We start from the raw sequence: 18,575 nt of genomic DNA on the forward strand, positions 1-18,575 counted from the left end.
CGATCTGCTGACCTCGTGATCCGCCCGTCTCGGCCTCCCAAAGTGCTGGGATTACAGGCTTGAGCCACCGCGCCCGGCCGAGACTCAGTTTTTTTCTGGGGAGCCTCCCCTGCAGATTTCCCAGCTTGCTCATCCCAGCCATGGAAGGAGTCTTTATCCTGAGAGAAGCTACAGAGCCCTAGAAAGCAGGGGATCCACAGGCAGTTGCAGTTGAGATTAAGATGAAAGGAAACTGAGAGGGTCTTACTGATGATGAAATTTTTATGTTTTGCGGCACTTTCTACACTTCGTAAAATAAAAAACATTAGATTTATGTAAAAAAAATGAATTCCAAAAAATTATTGCAACAGCAGAAAGTGCCAACTAAGTATAAGATCTTTATGGCTTGCAAAGATGAAGGCAGAAAAGGGCGTTCTTTTTTAGGGAGGAGCAAACAAGATTAGAAAGGAGGTGGGAAGGGAATAGCAAATGGAGAGTGAAAAAGTCAGATTTTAGATCAGAGAATGTCTTACCCTGAAATCAGCGAGTTCTTAGGAGGGACGTAAAATGGGGTTGTATGTTGACTCAGACTCAGACTGAGGGTAGCACAAAGTTCAGGAGCCTGAAGGAGGGAGATAAGCTTAAGAAAAGTTTGACTAAGGATTATTTTATTTTAGGCTAAGTGTAGTGGCTCACGCCTGTAATCCCAGCACTTTGGGAGGCTGAGGCAGGCGGACCTGAGGTCAGGTGTTTGAGACCAGCCTGGCCAAAATGGTGAAATCCTGTCTCTACTAAAATACAAAAATTATTGGGAGTCTGAGGCGGGCAGATCACCTGAGGTTGGGAGTTTGAGACCAATAAATAAATAAATAAAAATAAAAAATTCAGGTATGGTGGTGCATGCATGTAATCCCAGCTTCTCATAAGACTGAGGCAGGAGATTCGCTTGAACCTGGGAGGTAAAGGTTGTGGTTAGCCGAGATCGCAAAACTGCACTTCAGTCTGGGTGACAGAGTGAAGAAATATTTTATTTTGAGCATGGAAGACAAATTCAGCCGATTTTTTTAATGAGAAAAAGGAGAAAATGTGCAGTGTGTGTGTCTGGCTGTGTGATAAGTAAGAAAAGAGAGCACCATCTAAGTCATAATGGGAAGAGTTTCTTTCCATAAACTGTTCCTGGAGCACACAAAGGATGGAGAATTTTATTAATCACAAATACTTTCTAGGATTATCTATGTGTTTCATCTTTCCCCATCTCTTTTCTTTGTTCTATGCTTTTCTTCCATTTGGCTTTTCCTGGGCTGCATCTCATATATGAAACTGGTAAACCTAACTACAGTGTTTTGCTGAGATCTGTGAGTAGCTCTACCAAATTATCGAACTTCAGGGAGGTTGTGGGACTCCCTAGTTTTTAAACAGTAGCTCAGAAGCGTAGAAAAGCCCATGGAGTTTGTGACTGGCATCTGCAGTGAGGACAGTGTTGTGAGACCGAGCCCTGAATCAGGGTCTGTGTTGACGCTGGGTGGTGTCAGAATTCAAATATTAGACAGTGTGTTGGTGTTGGAGAATTGTTTGATTTTCAGCAAACTCTACAAATTTGGTGCCAGAAAAAAGATATCACAGAGGCCTGGCCTGGAATAAAACTCTAGGTGTTTGGGAATGGGAGCTCTGCTGTCCGGTACACAGGCTGTCACACTGCCCATTGTCCTGTGATTCCAGGTATTCTCCCAGGGTGACAGAGGACTGAAAACTTAGAAGAAAGGAGCTCTGATGACAGACCCCCTTTTCCCACAGCTGCCACCACGGGATTCCCACCCACTCACAAACACACACACTAGACATTGACATGGCCACACTCTTCTGAGGTGTAGGCACCACCCTCAGGAACCTCACAATGGCATTTTTGATCCTAGTGTTTCTTGGCAAGAACCCACAAGTCTCTACAAGTCTCCTGACATACCCCCACCCCCAGATATTAAATCTGCAGCAGCAACCTGTTTTCTCCACCAACCTAGCATTTTGGACCAGCTGTTCATAATCTCGTATGTCTGCATGCACACAGTAATAAATCAGAGTACAGCTGCATTGGGACTACTATCTGTAGCAAAAATTGGTCCTCTCACCCACATTGCACTCTCCCACCCAGGGATTTAATTTTTTTCTTTTAGTTTTTATTTTTGTTTCGGGGTATAGTTGGGTTTGTTTTGGTACATGGGGGTTTTGTGTACAGATTATTTTGTCACTGAAGTATTAAGCATAGCACAAAACAGGTATATTTTCTGATCCTCTTAGTCTTCTACCCTCTACCCTCAACTAGGCCACAGCATCTGTTGTTCTCCTCTTTGTGTTCATGTGTTCTTATTATTTAGCTGTTACTTATAAATAACAACAGGCATTTGGTTTTCTGTTTCTGCATTATTTTCTTTTTATTTCTTTTTTTTTTTTGGAGACGGAGTTTCACTCTTGTTGCCCAGGCTGGAGTGCAGTGGTGTGATCCAGGCTCACTGCAACCTACATCTCCCAGTTTCACGTGATTGTCCTACCTCAGCCTCCTGAGTAACTGGGATTACAGGTGCGTGCCACCACGCCCAGCTAATTCTGTATTTTTAGTAGAGATAGGGTTTCTCCATGTTGGGAGGGCTGGTCTCAAACTGCTGACCTCAAGTGATCAACTGACATTTGACTCCCAAAGTGCTGGGATTACAGGTATGAGCCACTGCACCAGGCCTCTGCACTTGTTTTCTAAGAATAATGGTCTCTAGCTTCACTGATGTTATAGGAAACAACATGATTTTGTTTTTTAATGGCCACAAAGTATTCCATGATATTTATGTACCGTATTTTGTATTTATTTTATTTTTGAAGACATGGTCTCCCTTATTGCCCAGGCTAGAGTGCCATCGCATGATATTGGCTTACTTTAGCCTCAACCTCCCAGGCTCAAGCAATTCTCTCCTGCCTCATCCTCTTCTTGGAACTACACATGGGCATTACCACACCTTGCCAATTTTTCTTTTTGTATTTTCCGCGGAGACAGGATTTTGCATTGTTTTCTCAGACTGGTCTGAAACTTCTAAGCTCAGGCAGTCCACTTGCCTCAGCCTCCCAAAGTGCTGGGATTACAGGCATGAGCCACCGCATCTGACCATACCATGTTTTCTTTATCCAGTCTACCATTGATAGGCATTTAGGGCCTGTCCATGTCTTTGCTATTGTGAATAGTGCTGCAGTGAACATGCATGCGGATGTGTCTTTATAATATAATAATTTATATTTCTTTGACTGTATACCCAATTATGAGATTCCTGGGTCAAATGATAATTCTGTTTTTAGTTCTGTGAGGAATCACCACACTGCTTTTTATAGTTGTTGAACTAATTTACACTCCCACCAGCAGAGTATGAACATTCCGTTTTCTCTGCAACCTTGCCAGTATCTGTTATTTTTTGACTTTTTAAAAATAGCCATTCTGACTGGTGTGAGGTGGTATCTCATTATGGTTTTTCTTTTAATTTCTCTAATCATTAGAGATGAGCATTTTTTTTTCATATGCTTGTTAGCCACATGTATGTCTTCTTTTGAAAAGCATCTGTTCATCTTTTTTGCCTACTTTTTAATGAGGTTGTTTGTTTTTTTTTTTAAATTTGTTTAAGTTTCTAATAAATTCTGGCTATGAGATGTTTGTCAAAGGCAAAGTTTGCAAATATTTTCTTTCTTCTGTAGGTTGTCTGTTTACTCTGTTGATAGTTTATTTGCTGTGAAGAAGCTCTTTAGTTTAAATAGGTCCCATTTGTCAATTTTTGCTTTTGTTGCAGTTGCTTTTCGTAGCTTCATCCTGAAGTCTTTGCCAGTTTCTATGTCTAGAATGGTATTTCCTAGGTTGTCATGCAGTGTTTCTTATAATTTTACATTTAAGTGTTTAATTTATCTTGAGTTGATTTTTGTATATGCTGTAATGAAGGGACCTAGTGTCTGTCTTCTACATAGTGCTAGGTAGTTATTCCAGCACCATTTATTAAAGAGAGGATTCTTCCCACATTTCTCTTGTCAGCTTTGTCAAAAATCTGATGGTTGCAGGAGGGTGCCATTATTTCTGGGCTCTCTATTCTGTTGCATTGGTCTTCAGCTTAAGTCTCTCCACCCTGGCTTATCATTGGGCCATCAGCCCAGGGTCACTGGAAATTCCCTCAAAATCACGTAGGTGTCTTTGAGGCATTTGAGGATGTTCAGAGCAGAATTGTGTTAGGCTGACAAGAGTGGTTAATTCTCCTTCTGTCTCAGTGTAAGAGAAATGAGTCATCCTGTGTTTGTTCATCCCCTTGTTGGTTGGTACCCAGATGAGAGTTTCTCCAGTTTTCTGGTACTTGGACGATAAAGAAGGAAAAGATCTGGAGACCCAAATGGATAAACTAGTTGCTCCCATTTTATAGGGCCATTAAAAAAAACTATTGTGGCCGGGCGCGGTGGCTCAAGCCTGTAATCCCAGCACTTTGGGAGGCCGAGACGGGCGGATCACGAGGTCAGGACATCGAGACCATCCTGGCTAACACGGTGAAACCCCGTCTCTACTAAAAATACAAAAACTAGCCGGGCGAGGTGGCAGGCGCCTGTAGTCCCGGCTACTCCGGAGACTGAGGCAGGAGAATGGCGTGAACCCAGGAGGCGGAGCTTGCAGTGAGCTGAGATCGGGCCACTGCACTCCAGTCCAGGCGACAGAGCGAGACTCCGCCTCAAAAAAAAAAAAAAAAAAACTATTAAGCAGTCTTGGTTCCTACAATCCAGAAACTTTTAGTCTAGATAAGCAACTGGATAAATAATTGAATTATGCATCATACGCTTGGTACAATAAATAGATGTGTCCAAAATCTGAGGCTTTATTTAGGCCACTTTCTTTATATTTTTGAGACTTCTGATGTTTACATCTGAAAGGATATTTATGAACAGAAGAATTGTTATAAGTTCTTTTTTTTTTTTTTGAGACGGAGTCTCTGCCACCCAGGCTGGAGTGCAGTGGTGTGATCTGGGCTCACTGCAACCTCTGCCGCCCTGGTTCAAGCAATTCTGCTTCAACCTCCTGAGTAGCTGGGATTACAGGTGCCGGCCACCACTCCCAACTAATTTGTATATATATATATTTTTAATTTTTGTATTTTTAGTAGAGATGGGGTTTCACAATCTGGTCAGGCTGGTCTCAAAATGCTGAGGTCGTGATCCACCCATGTCATCCTCCCAAAGTGCTGGGATTATGGGCATGAGCCACCATGCCTGGCCGTATAATTTCTATTTCTTTTACCTTGCCAAGTGTACATATTTATTTTCTAATAAAATTACCCTAGAAAAGCTGGGTGTGGTTGCTCATGCCTGTAATCCCAGCACTTTGGGGGGCCAAGGCAGGTGGATCACAAGGTCAGGAGTTCGGGACCAGCCTGTCTAATATGGTGAAATGCCATCTCTGCTAATAATATAAAAAATTAGCCGGGCGTGGTGGCAGGCGCCTGTAGTCCCAGCTACTCAGGAGGCTGAGGCAGGAGAATGGCATGAGTGAGCTGAGATCGCGCCACTGCACTCCAGCCTGGGCGACAGAGTGAGACTCCGTCTCAAAAAAAAAAAAAAAATTAGCCAAGTGTGGTGGCACGCATCTGTAGTCACAGCTACTTGGGAGGCTGAGGGAGAAGAATCACTTGAACCCTGGAGGCAGAGGTTGTAGTGAACCAAGATGGCACTGCTGCACACCAGCCTGTGTGACAAAGTGAGACTACATCTCAAAAAAAAAAAAAAAAATTACCCTAGAAAACCTTAAAGGATTTGTTTAAATTGCGTATTAGAATGTAGTATAAAATAGTATAAAGTTCATAGGTTTTCTAAGCTAGAAAATATTAAAATTACAGAAATTCTGGGATTTAAGGGGTTTTTTAAGGTAAGCTTAGAAAAAGCAAAACTGGTAGTACCACAGTGGCATAGAGAGCAGAATTTTACATAGGGTCCTCACCCTGCTCCAGACCTGTTCAGATTCACCCTTTTTGGAGGTCTTGCCTCAGATAACTGATTAGAAGAGATCCGAGTTTTGGCTGGTGAATCTTGCTGCCTTTCTAGAGCCGGTGGTCACAATTTCCTGAAACTGCAAAGCAGATAAATGGGATAAATAAAGTATGTATTTTAGGGTCCTAGTTTGTAAATGTTCTATTAAAACCAGTGCTTGCAGAGACATTGTATTTAGAAACTTGTTTTCTATTCCTGCAGATCCAGTAGTTGCTCCATAAGTCACAAAAAAGTACATATAAACAGAATAAAACTTTGTCTAAACTACATTAACCTCTTTCTGTATCTCTTTCATCTGTCTATATTTAGCTTTTATTCTGTACAATTTTTTAAAAATTGATGACAGAGAAACAGAAGAAGAAATAAAAATGCTGGGCCTTTTACCTAAATCTTGAAAATTGTTAAATCCTTAGTACCAGCTCCCAGGGTGTTATGAGAATTAAATCACATAATGTGTTATGCCCAGCACAGTGCTTTGTATCACACTCTTGAGCACATAGTACCTGCTTAATAAACATTGCATCAGCACATGGGTATATATTGTTTTTTAAATACAGACTTATTCAGACATTTCTGCCTTCTGTTTCCTCTTGTAAACTTTAAAGAGCCAGCAAAGAATATAAAACTTTAGGATGGACATGGGTTGTTCTTGTTGGTACAAGTATTTAGTTGTGACAAGTGCTGAGTGTAAGGGACCCTGTGCTGTGCCTGCTTCTCTGACTAATGGTAATAATGAGTCAATGGGGGAGCAACATCAGCATTGACAGGGGGCTTGTTTAAACACCCATTCATGGACCCTTTTCAAACCTCCAGAGTCACAATACATAAAGTGGCACTGAAATTACCAAGTGAATTACAAGCTCGTTAAAGCTTGAGAGGCAATACTTAGCTTAGTGGTTATCAGCCTAGGCTTCTCATTAGGATCACATGGCCAATTTGCAGAAATCTCTTATGCCCTCCCCACAGTTTGTTTATTGTTGTGGGTGGAAGCATCCATGTTGTTTTAATAAAGGGCCTCTTGTGACTGTAAGGTGAGGCCTGAATCAGATATGAAGGCTGCAAAATACATTCATGAGAATTAAGTTCCACCTTTGCACTAAAGAGTGGCTGCAGGGCCTGTTCTGTTTGGGTTTGAAAGGGACATGTCAGTGTGGCACATTTTTCCATTACTGTAGCAGAAATGGGTGGTGCCTGTGGCAGGGGAGGGCACCTGAGGACAGGAAAGGAGAAACTTCTGTTTTCATCTTTATGGAGCAGCTCATTGTTTCTGAACCTCTTCTGTTTTAAAGGACAGAAATGGGTGGACTTTTTCTGTCTTTTTCTGCCAGTGGATGTCATGCTAGCAGGTAAACCTGTGGTACTGACACTTTTAAAGACATATTCTCCAGATGCAGGTGTAATTAGTCCACAGAATCTCATCTGAGAAGGAATTCCAGTGAAGGAGGAGATAGAAAAAAAAAGGCTTTTCTTCAGGTAAACGTGCCTCAGCCGAAAAGCTGTGTCCACTCCCACTCTGCCTCCTGGAATGCCATGCGTTTAGTACTTTCCACCCTTTACTTCTCTACTTGTGTTTTTCCTCCCTAAGGAGTTTGGTTTAAGTGCTTCTTAAAATTCTTATAATAGTCAAAGGTGTCTGAAAAATATTTCTTTGCTGTTTCCCAGAGTGTTTTCTTCATTCTCTAAATCATAATTTCTCATATGCCATGCAGATCTCTCAACAAGAATTTATGATCTGCAGTATTAAAAATGTTCCCTTTGTGGCTGTTGAACATGGAAAGATGTGGATATTCAAGATTTCTATTGGGGAAAACTGTGGTCCTTAGTAAAGACAGAGAACATGTAATGTTGAGGCTCCATTTGTGTGTGCCATTAGCTGTATGCAGAACAGGATTAAGAAATTGCTTATTGGCCGGGCGCAGTGGCTCACGCCTGTAATCCCAGCACTTTGGGAGGCCAAGGTAGATGGATCACCAGGTCAGGAGATTGAGACCAACCTGGCTAACACGGTGAAACCCCGTCTCTACTAAAAATGGAAAAAGTTAGCCGGGTATGGTGGTGGGCGCCTGTAATCCCAGCTACTCAGGATGCTGAGGCAGCAGAATAGCTTGAACCTGGGAGGTGGAGGTTGCAGTGAGCCAAGGTTGGGCCACTGCACTCCAGCCCGGGCAGCAGAGCGAGACTCCGTCTCAAAAAAAAAAAAAGTAGTAACTGCTTATTTAGGTTGGGCGTGGTAGCTCATGCCTGTAATTCCAGCACCTTGGAAGGTTGAGGTGGGCAGATCACCTGAGGTCAGGAGATCGAGACCAGCCTGGCCAACATGGTGGAACCCTGTCTCTACTAAAAATACAAAAATTAGCTGGGCATGGTGGCAGACGCCTGTAATCCCAGCTACTCGGGAGGCTGAGGCAGGAGACCCGCTTGAACCCAGGAGGTGGAGGTTGCAGTGAGCCAAGATCACACCATTGCATTCCAGCCTGGGGGACAAGAGTGAGATTTCACCTCAAAAAAAAAAAAAAAAAAATTTGCGCATTTAAAATGGGATGGCATTTATTACCCAGAAAGTTCTGAACAAAACTTATTAGGAGATACCTGCTCTCTAGGGTGCTAAATGAAGTCTACTTAAAATTACTACTAAAAATTACAGAACATAGGAGTTACCTGTATTTTGAGGTTTGCGTAAAACTGATGATTCTTTATGATTAAATCAGATTTTATTTACTTTTTTGAAAGGGGAATATTTTAATAGTGATGCTTTGTTCTTCTCTGTGCATTAGCACATCATAAAAATTTCTCCTAGTGCAGTTAATGGTTAATGATTCACTTGCTTAAATGGCTCTGACAGATTTTTTTCACTATATAGCTGATTATTTTTCTCTTCATTATTAAGTATCTTTATGCAGCTCATGTGAATAAACCATCACATTTAATCTGGCAGTTGTCCTTTTTTCTTAATTTTGTCTATATATTTTTCTTTGGAAAATATATCGTATGTTTGTTACAGGCCAGAAAAACTGAGAAAAACACAGGCTCTTCCACTTACTGGGTGTTTGACAAAATATCCTTCTTGGGCCAAAAACAGTGACATTATTGGTGAGCTTGTTAGAAATTCAAAAAATCAGACTTTATTCCAGATCTTCTGGAAAAAAAAACCCTGTACAATAAGGTCTTCAACTTATTGTATATATTTAAATTTGAAAGGTGCCTTCTAACTCAACATATCTTTTTCATCTGAATATTCACAACTCATTCCATATGGTGTAAACATAGCACTCAAAAATGTACATGTTTGTGTTCCTTAATTTTACACTTTACTATCTAGAAAAATATATGAACTGATGTTATGGATCTTATGCTGTTCTTTTTCTCAGAGAATACATTAGATAATATTTCTGTTTTGAAAGTTATTTTATTGGATAATTTTAGTCCTATAAGTCAGAACCATTTGTCTTTACTCTCTCATTTCACCTTAAGTCAAATTAAAAATTCCACCCATGACCACTTGGTAAAAACGTATGTGTGTGTGTTTCAGGGGCCGTTGCAATTTAGAGATGTGGCCATAGAATTCTCTCTGGAGGAGTGGCATTGCCTGGACACTGCACAGCGGAATTTATATAGGAATGTGATGTTAGAGAACTACAGAAACCTGGTCTTCCTTGGTGAGAAAAACTTTAATACATTATTCATAATATACACAAAAGGTTTTATTTCTCTTTTTTGTAGAATTTTTTTAGTAATGTATTCTTTTATAAAAGAGTTTCAGATCCACTTTTTCAAGAAAATCTTCAGAATTCGGTCATTTAGAAAAGAAACTCTTCGGTGCCTCTTGCCTGTAATCCCAGCACTTTGGGAGGCTGAGGTGAGGGGATTACCTGAGGCCAGGAGTTTAAGACCAGCCTGGCCAACATGGTGAAACCCCATCTGTACTCAAAGTAGAAGAAATTAGCCAGGCACGGTGGCACATGGCTATAATCCCAGCTACTCAGGAGGGTGAGGCAGGAGAATAGCTTGAACCCAGGAGGCAAAGGTTGCAGTGAGTTGAAATCATGCCATTGCACTCCAGCCTGGGCAACAGAGCAAGATTTCATCTTGAGGAAAAAAAAAAGAAAAGAAAAAAAATTTCTTCAAGATGTTTCATCTTAATCCAAGCTTTCCATATTTCTGAGGTGAGCTGTAATCTTCACTCCAAATTAGTGGTAATTCCAGAAATTTAGTGGCATAAAATAATGTAGCTTCTACCTGAAAACCTAATTACTACCACCCATTTTTGATTCAGTAGTGCCAGGCAGGAAAATTAAGAAACCTACAAATTGAAAGTTATTTTCTTTCTTTTTGTTTGTGTTTTTTTTTTTTTTTTTTTTTGAGACGGTGTCTTGCTCTGTCACCTAGGCTGGAGTGCAGTGATGTGATCTCGGGTTACTGCAACATCCACCTCTTAGGTTCAAGCAGTTCTGCCTCAGCCTCCCGAGTATCTGAGACTACAGGCACACATCACCATGCACAGCTAATTTTTGTAGTTTTAGTAGAGATGGGGATTCACCATGCTGGCCAGGCTGGTCTCGAACTCCTGACCTCATGATTCACCCGCCTCAGCCTCCCAAAGTGCTGGGATTACAGGCATGAGCCACTGCACCCGGCAAATTGAAAATATTTTCTAAATATTTAGAAATTTCTGTTATAAATTTGTATTTTGGTGTTAATTTACTAGAATATTTTATTACATTGTCTTTGCTGAGCACATTACTAGCTTGCAAGTGGAGAATATGAGCAAGATTCATGTTATTTGTTTTTAATAAAACAGGTATTGTGGTCTCTAAGCCAGACCTCATCACCTGTCTGGAGCAAGGAGAAAAACCTTTGACTATGAAGAAACATGACATGGTAACCAACCCCTCAGGTAGGTGCGAGTGAAAATGAATACAACAGAGGACACAGATAAGAGGTCCCGAGGTCAAAGAGAAAGCCAGTCCTTAAAGTGTGATTTGGGAAGCTGTGTTCCAAAGGAAATAGTTCCTGGTCAGCTGTTTTTTTTTTTTTTTTTTTTTTTATTTAAAAATTTTGCTCTTTTAAAGGGGCATAATCTGCTTATGCTTGTATCCTCTGTAAAAATTCTACTTTTCTTTCAGTGAGCCCCTTTCAAGTTCACAGTGAGAGCCAAAGTCCTCTTCATGGCATGTAAAAGACTGCACAATCTGGCTGCTTTTTCGTTGTTTTGGGGACACATACATATCCTCATGATTTTGAGAATTATTTCTCTTTTTGCATCAGGTCTGAAATGTGTGAAAGTAGTAGTTTCTGTTGAATTTTTTTTTTTTTCTGCTTAATCCTTTCTAGTTTTATTACTACATAGTTTTAAAATGTAGTTTGAAATTGTAAGATGATATCCTTCTGCTTTGTTCTTTTTTTTTCAAGATTGTTTTGGCTATTCAGAGTTTATTTTAGTTTGATGTAAATTTTAGAATTGTATTTTCCATTACTGTAAAAAAAAACCACTGCAATTTTGACAGGAAGTTTATGAAATCTATAGATCACTTTGGATAATATGACACTTTAATAAGATTTATTCTTTCAATCTCTAGACATAAAATATTTTAAAATGTATTTGGATCTTCTCATTTTTTCTTTTTTTCTTGTAAACATTTTCTTACCATCTTGGTTAATTTTTTTCTCAGAAATTTATTATTTAATGCTATATTAAGATTTTTTCTTCCTCTATTTTATCAGATAGTTTGTTTTAAGCATATGAAACCATACATACACTTGTGTGTTAATTATATATTTTGCTAATTTACTCAGTGTATTTGTTAGTTTAGATAAGTTTTAATGTACTGTTTATGGTTTTTTAAATATAAGAGGTATGATCCACAAACAGCAACTTTTACTTATTTTTCTTCAATTGCAATGGATTATTTTCTTTTCTTTTCTTTTCTTTCTTCCCCCCCCCCCCCAAGATGGGGTTGGGTTTCACTCTTGTTGCCCAGGCTAAAGTTCAATGGCATGATTTCGGCTCACTGCAACCTTTGCCTCCCAGATTCAAATGGTTCTCCTGCCTCAGCCTGCTGTGTAGCTGGGATTACGGGTGCTCACCACAACACCCAGCTAATTTTTTGTATTTTTTTGGTAGAGACCGGGTTTCACCATGTTGGCAAGGCTGGTCTCAAACTCCTGACCTCAGATGATCTGCCTGCCTTGGCCTCTGAAAGTACTGGAGTTACAGGCATGAAGCACCCCTTCTAGCCCAGTTGTGTGGGTTTCTATGTAGGCTTAACTGGCCATGAACTGTGGTCCAGGAAGCTGAAACTGAGTCATGGAACTGCTTCACAGATGGTAGTAAAGGCCAAGGTCTGCAGGCCTGCCTACATTGCTGTAAATGGGCGTCTTCTTCTAGGTCCCTGGAATGGAAGGACCTCTGCCAGACTGTGGCTGGGAGCTTGGGGTGGTTACAGAGTAAGTTCAGAATACTCAGTGGGACTAAGTTGGGTGAACCCTATCCTGCTGTAGCCATGAACTAGGGTCCTGTAGTTTCCCACCTGAATGAGGGCCTGCCTTCTGAATAGAACACTTCTCAATCTTAAGCTTTAACAGCGTTTCACAACTCCCTCCCTGGCTCTCAAATCTCCCTTAGAGGCACTTATTTTGGAGATGGCATCTTGCTACATCTTTGATCTGGTCTTTGAGACCCAGGCTGGTCTCAAAATCCTGGCCTGAAGCAGTTCTCCAACCTTAATGTACCATGGAGCTGTCATTACAGGTGTGAGTCATAATCCTGGTTCTCTCATAAAAGTATTTTTGTCAGAGATGGCTGACATTGTTTTGCCGTAAGGGAATATGAAAATACAGCACTTTTAATCTTTTCATCTCACTCTCCCTATATGTTTTTACTTTCTATTTTCTCTGTCAGATTTATTTGTAATTTTAGATTCAGATATTTAAGACAACATGCTAGAATTTGCATGGTATGCCTGAAGTAAATTGCATAATTAGTAGGCACCCATAGTTGCTAAAATAGTTATTTATAAATTTAAGTTTGCTGCAGGCAAAAAGGAATTATAGGATGTTCATCTACTTTTTTCAGCCTATATCTCCATGATAAAATAGTTTATTTCCTAATATTTATTTTACATATCAGAGGGTCTAACACTACTCTGGAAAATATATATTTTTTTATTTAACAATGTAAGGCTACTCTTTGTTTCTAAAGTTGGATTACAGCAGTTTCATTTTGTGTAAGAATACCATATTTTTTTTTTTTTTTTTTTTTGAGACGGAGTCTGGCTCTGTCTCCCAGGCTGGAGTGCAGTGGCCGGATCTCAGCTCACTGCAAGCTCCGCCTCCCGGGTTTATGCCATTCTCCTGCCTCAGCCTCCCGAGTAGCTGGGACTACAGGCGCCCGCCACCTCGCCCGGCTAGTTTTTTGTATTTTTAGTAGAGACGGGGTTTCACCGTGTTAGCCAGGATGGTCTCGATCTCCTGACCTCGTGATCCGCCCGTCTCGGCCTCCCAAAGTGCTGGGATTACAGGTTTGAGCCACCGCGCCCGGCCCAAGAATACCATATATTGAAAACATTAAAAGTAACTAATTTTAAATGCTAATTTATTTTCTCATTAGAATCTTCTATTTATAATTATACTGTATATTCTCTGAAATTTTATGGCCACACAGTGCATGCCAGTGATTCAGAATACTTGCATTTAGTGAATACATACTAATAGTTAAATATTGCAATTATCTAGAAATTTTTTTTTGTGTGTGAGATGGAGTCACGCTCTGTCACCCAGGCTGGAGTGCAGTGGTATGATCTTGGCTCACTGCGACTTCCACTTCCTGGGTTCAAACTATTCTCATACTTCAGTCTCCCAGGTAGCTGGGATTACAGACATGTGTCACCATCCCCAGCTAACTTTTGTATTTTTAGTAGAGATGGGGCTTCACCACGTTGGCCAGGCTGGTCTTGAACTCCTGACCTCAGGTGATCCCATCTTGGCCTCCCAAAGTGTTGAGATAACAGTTGTGAGCCACTGCACCTGGCCTGACAATTTTCTAAAATTATACATCAATGTTGAATACAAGATTTTATGAGTAAACATTTCTCTTGTTGTTTTGAAGTTTTGAACCCCTCTGGGGTTCAAGTGATTCTTCTGCCTTGACCTCCTGAGACGCTGGGACTACAGGCATGTGCCACCACGCTCAGCTAATTTTTGTATTTTTAGCAAAGATGGGGTTTCACCATATTGGCCAATCTGGTCTGGAACTGCTGACCTCGGGATTTGCATGCTTTGGTCTCCCAAAGTGCTGGGATTACAGATGTGACCCACTGCACCTGGCCTCAGTGTAGGTTTCTTAACATTAGTTTATTGGGTGTTTTGGGTTTATTTATGTATTACAATTGTAGACAATTTGCAATTCTTTTTGTACATTTTAAGTCAATTTAAGATAATAAATTATGCATATCTATCACAATCAGATTACATATGTATGTGTATTTATCTATAAATATTACCCTAATTTTAGTATGGCTCATGCTGTATTCTTTCTTAGCTGATTTTTGATGGTAGTTTTATCTTGTCTAAGTGACTAGTCATCAAGATAGTCTTATTTTCACCATGTGTTTAATGATGACTATATATTTGCTTTTGTGAGAGAAACACTTCTATGATTTGAAAGTAATTTTCAAAAAGATATATAATTCTGGTGGGTTTTTTTTTGTTTTTCTTTAAAAAAATTGTCTTAAAACACATAACATAAAATTTACCATCTTAAATCTATTGAAGTGTGCATTTCAGGGCCAGGCTAGGTGGAGGCTCTTATTTGTAATCCCAGGATTTTGGGAGGCCAAGACTGGAGGATCCCTGGAGCCCAACAGTTTGAGATCAGCCAGGGCAACATATGGTGACCCCTCTCTCTAAAAAAAAATTAATAATAGCCAGGTATGGCGGTGTGCAGCTGTGGTCCCAGCTACTTGGGAGATTGAGGGGAGGTCAAAATTGTACCACTACACTCCAGCTTCGGTGACAGAGTGAGACCCTGTCTCAAAAAAACAGCTGTTCATTTCAGGCATGTTAAGTATATTCACATTGTATACAAAAGACTTCTAGAAACTTTACACCTTGTAAAACTAAAAGTCATTGACCATTAAGTACTAACTGCTCATTTTACCCTCTCTCCAGGCCTTAATGGACATACCTTCCACTTTCTTATTTTATGATTTTGACTACTTAAGATATCTCATATACATGGAATCATACAGTATCCATAATTCTGTCACTGGATTAATTCAGGTGACATAATATTCTCAAAGTTCATTTAAAATTGAGAATATTGTTTTTTCTAAGGTGGAATAATACTTCATCATATGTATATGTTACATTTTCTGATATGTTTATAAATCAAGAGACATCTGGGTTGCTTTTGTGAATACTGGTACAATAAACATGGAGTTTTCAATTATATCTTCCAGGTCTTGTGTTGCATATTTTGTTTTTTTGTTGTTTTCCTTTTTTTGAGATGGAGTCTCACTCTGTTGCCCAGGCTAAAGTACAGTGGTGTGATCTCGGCTCACTGCAACCTCTGCCTTCTGGGTTCAAGTGATTCTCCTACCTGAGCCTCCCAAGTAGCTGGGATTACAGGTGCATGTCACATCACCAGGCTAATCTTTTATTTTTAGTAGAAATGGTATTTCACCATGTTGGCCAGGCTGGTCTCAAATTCCTGACTTCAGGTTATCTGCCCACCTCAGCCTCCCAAAGTGCTAGGATTACAGGCTTGAGACACTGCATATGGCCTGTGTTACATATTTTGGATATAGATTTATATATGAGGAACCTTTATAACATTTTAAAATAATAGCTGTGTCTTTGTTTTCCACTAGCAATCAACATCGGTTTTATTTTCATTGCACCTAATGGGTGTAAGTTGATTTTGTGTGTCATTGTGTTTTTTTTTATTTCTCTACAAATTAGTAATTTTGTATGTTCTTTCAAATGCTTTTTCCCATTTGTGTATTTTTATGTTTAAGCATTTTATTTAAAATATGTAATTGGCCGGGTGCGGTGGCTCATGCCACTTTGGGAGGATGAGGCAGGGGGTGATGAGGTCAGGAGATCGAGACCATCCTAGCTAACACGGTGAAACCCCATCTCTACAAAAAATACAAAAAATTAACTGGACATGGTGGTGGGCACCTGTAGTCCCAGCTACTCGGGAGGCTGAGACAGGAGAATGGTGTGATCCCGGGAGGCGGAGCTTGCAGTGAGCTGAGATCCGGCCACTGCATTCCAGCCTGGGTGACAGAGCGAGACTCCGTCTCAAAAAAAATAAAATAAAATATATTATTGTATCATTCAAGGAAATAAACAACTTTATTTTATCAGTGTTGATACTGTTTTCACCATTTTTAAAAGAGATTATTTCTCTATTTTGTATGCATGGCAACTTTGTGGAAGATCATCTGATCATAAAGAAGGGTTCATTTCTGAGCTCTCTATTCTGTTCTTTCATCTGTTTATCTTTGTGTCAGTGTCACATCGTTTATGTTACTGTAGGTTTTTTTTTTTTTGTCAGAGTCTCGCTCTGTCACCCAGGCTGGAGTACAGTGACGCAATCTTGGCTCACTGCAAGCTCCGCCTCCCAGGTTCACGCCATTCTCCTGCCTCAGCCTCCCAGGTAGCTGGGACTACAGGCACTCGCCACCATGCCCGGCTAATTTTTTGTATTTTTAGTAGAGACGGGGTTTCACTGTGTTAGCCAGATGGTCTCAATCCCCTGACCTCGTGATCCACCACCCCAGCCTCCCAAAGTGCTGGGATTACAGGCATTAGTCACCGCGCCTGGCCATGTTACTGTAGGTTTTAACTGTAGGTTGTATTGACATCTTTGGAAAATGAAATTTTTTGCCCCCTGAGCAAGAATATGTTTTAGAGTGTGTTTCATTTTCATGTATTTTTGAATTTTCCAGTTTGACTTTTGCTTTTAATTCCTAGTTTCATTCCATTTTTGTTAGAAAACACAGTGTATACTTTTAGTATTTTTAAAGTAATTGGTGGTTGTTGTTTTTTGAGACAAGAGCTTACTGTCACCCAGGCTGCAGTGCAGTGGCAGAATTGTGGCTCACTGTAGCCTCAGCCTCTGGGGCTCAAGTGATCCCCTTCACCTCAGTATTTTGAGTAGGTAGGACTGTAGATATGCACTACCATGTCTGGCTAATTGCTTGTTTGTAGTGTTAGGATCTCACTATGTTGCCCAGGCTGGTCTCAAACTTTTGGCCCCAATCAATTGCCCAAAGTATTAGGATTATAGCCAAGAGCCACGGCACACAGTCAGTATTTTTAATTTAACAAAACTTGGTATGTGTCCTAACAGAATACACCAGATGCAAATAGGAATATTGTGTATTATCTTGGTTTTGACTGGAGAGTTTTGTGTGTGTCTGTGAAGCCTAGTTGGTCTATAATATGGTTTGGATGTCCATGTTGTTCAAACCTCATGCTGCAATAGAAATCCTCAGTGTTGGATGTGGGACCTGGTGGGACATGTTTGGGTCATGGGGGCGAATTTCTCATGATCCACCCGTGTCAGCCTCCCAAAGTGCTGGGATTACGGGCATGAGCCACTGCATCTGACGGGGAATTTACTTTTAAAGGCATAATGTTATACTGGAGAGCAGGAAGAGCTGTGTTGGGTATAAGTAACAGGCTTTTCTTTATCTTCTATGTGATTCTTTGCATTGTGCTCGCCTGGGGCCCTTCATGCACTTAACTGACTTATAAATTTTTTACAAATGTATTTTGGGCAGTATGTTTTTGTTACATTTACGTGTCCAGGAAGAAATTACAGCTTGCGATATTTTGCTGTGTCATCTTGCTTAGGTAGTTTGTATAACTTTATAGGTTAGATTTGTAAATTATATTTATCTGAGTCTAGCAATCAAAGTAATGTGTTTTTATTGTTTCTTTCAGTTTTGTGTTCTCATTTTACCCAAGACCTTTGGCCAGAGCAGAACATAAAAGATTATTTCCATAAAGGGATACTGAGAAGATATGAAAAATGTGGACATGACAATTTACAGTTTAAAAAAGGCTGTGAAAGTGTGGATGAGTGTAAGGTGCACAAAAGACGTTATAATGGACTTAACCAATATTTGACAACTACCCAGAGCAAAATATTTCAGTGTGATAAATATGTGAAAGTCGTTCGTAAATTTTCAGATTCAAACAGACATAAGATAAGACATACTGGAAAAAAACCTTTCAAATGTATAGAATGTGGCAAAACTTTTAACAAGTCCTCAACCCTTACTACACATAAGAAAATTCATACTGGAGAGAAACCCTACAAATGTGAAGAATGTGGCAAAGCCTTCAACTGGTCCTCACATCTTACTACACATAAGATAATTCATAGTGGAGAGAGACGGTACAAATGTGAAGACTGTGGCAAAGCCTTTAGCCGGTTTTCATACCTTACTGCACATAAGATAATTCATAGTGGAGAGAAACCCTACAAATGTGAAGAATGTGGAAAGGCCTTTAAGCGCTCCTCTAACCTTACTACACATAAGATA

General features: G+C 40.1%; 1 protein-coding gene across 1 annotated transcript in view; it reads left to right on the forward strand.

The window, feature by feature from the left end:
• The window catches only part of LOC105505198 (zinc finger protein 737), a 22,044-nt gene that overhangs the window by 1,530 nt on the left and 1,939 nt on the right, over positions 1-18,575 (forward strand). Inside the window, exons 2-4 of the mRNA XM_011932997.1 lie at positions 9,548-9,674; positions 10,817-10,912; positions 17,971-18,567. Of these exons, the coding sequence (XP_011788387.1) occupies positions 9,548-9,674; positions 10,817-10,912; positions 17,971-18,567 (820 nt within the window). The remainder of the gene's footprint in view (positions 1-9,547; positions 9,675-10,816; positions 10,913-17,970; positions 18,568-18,575) is intronic.

The sequence above is a fragment of the Colobus angolensis genome, unplaced genomic scaffold, assembly GCF_000951035.1.
Source record: "Colobus angolensis palliatus isolate OR3802 unplaced genomic scaffold, Cang.pa_1.0 Scaffold99, whole genome shotgun sequence".
Taxonomy (NCBI): Eukaryota; Metazoa; Chordata; class Mammalia; order Primates; family Cercopithecidae; genus Colobus; species Colobus angolensis.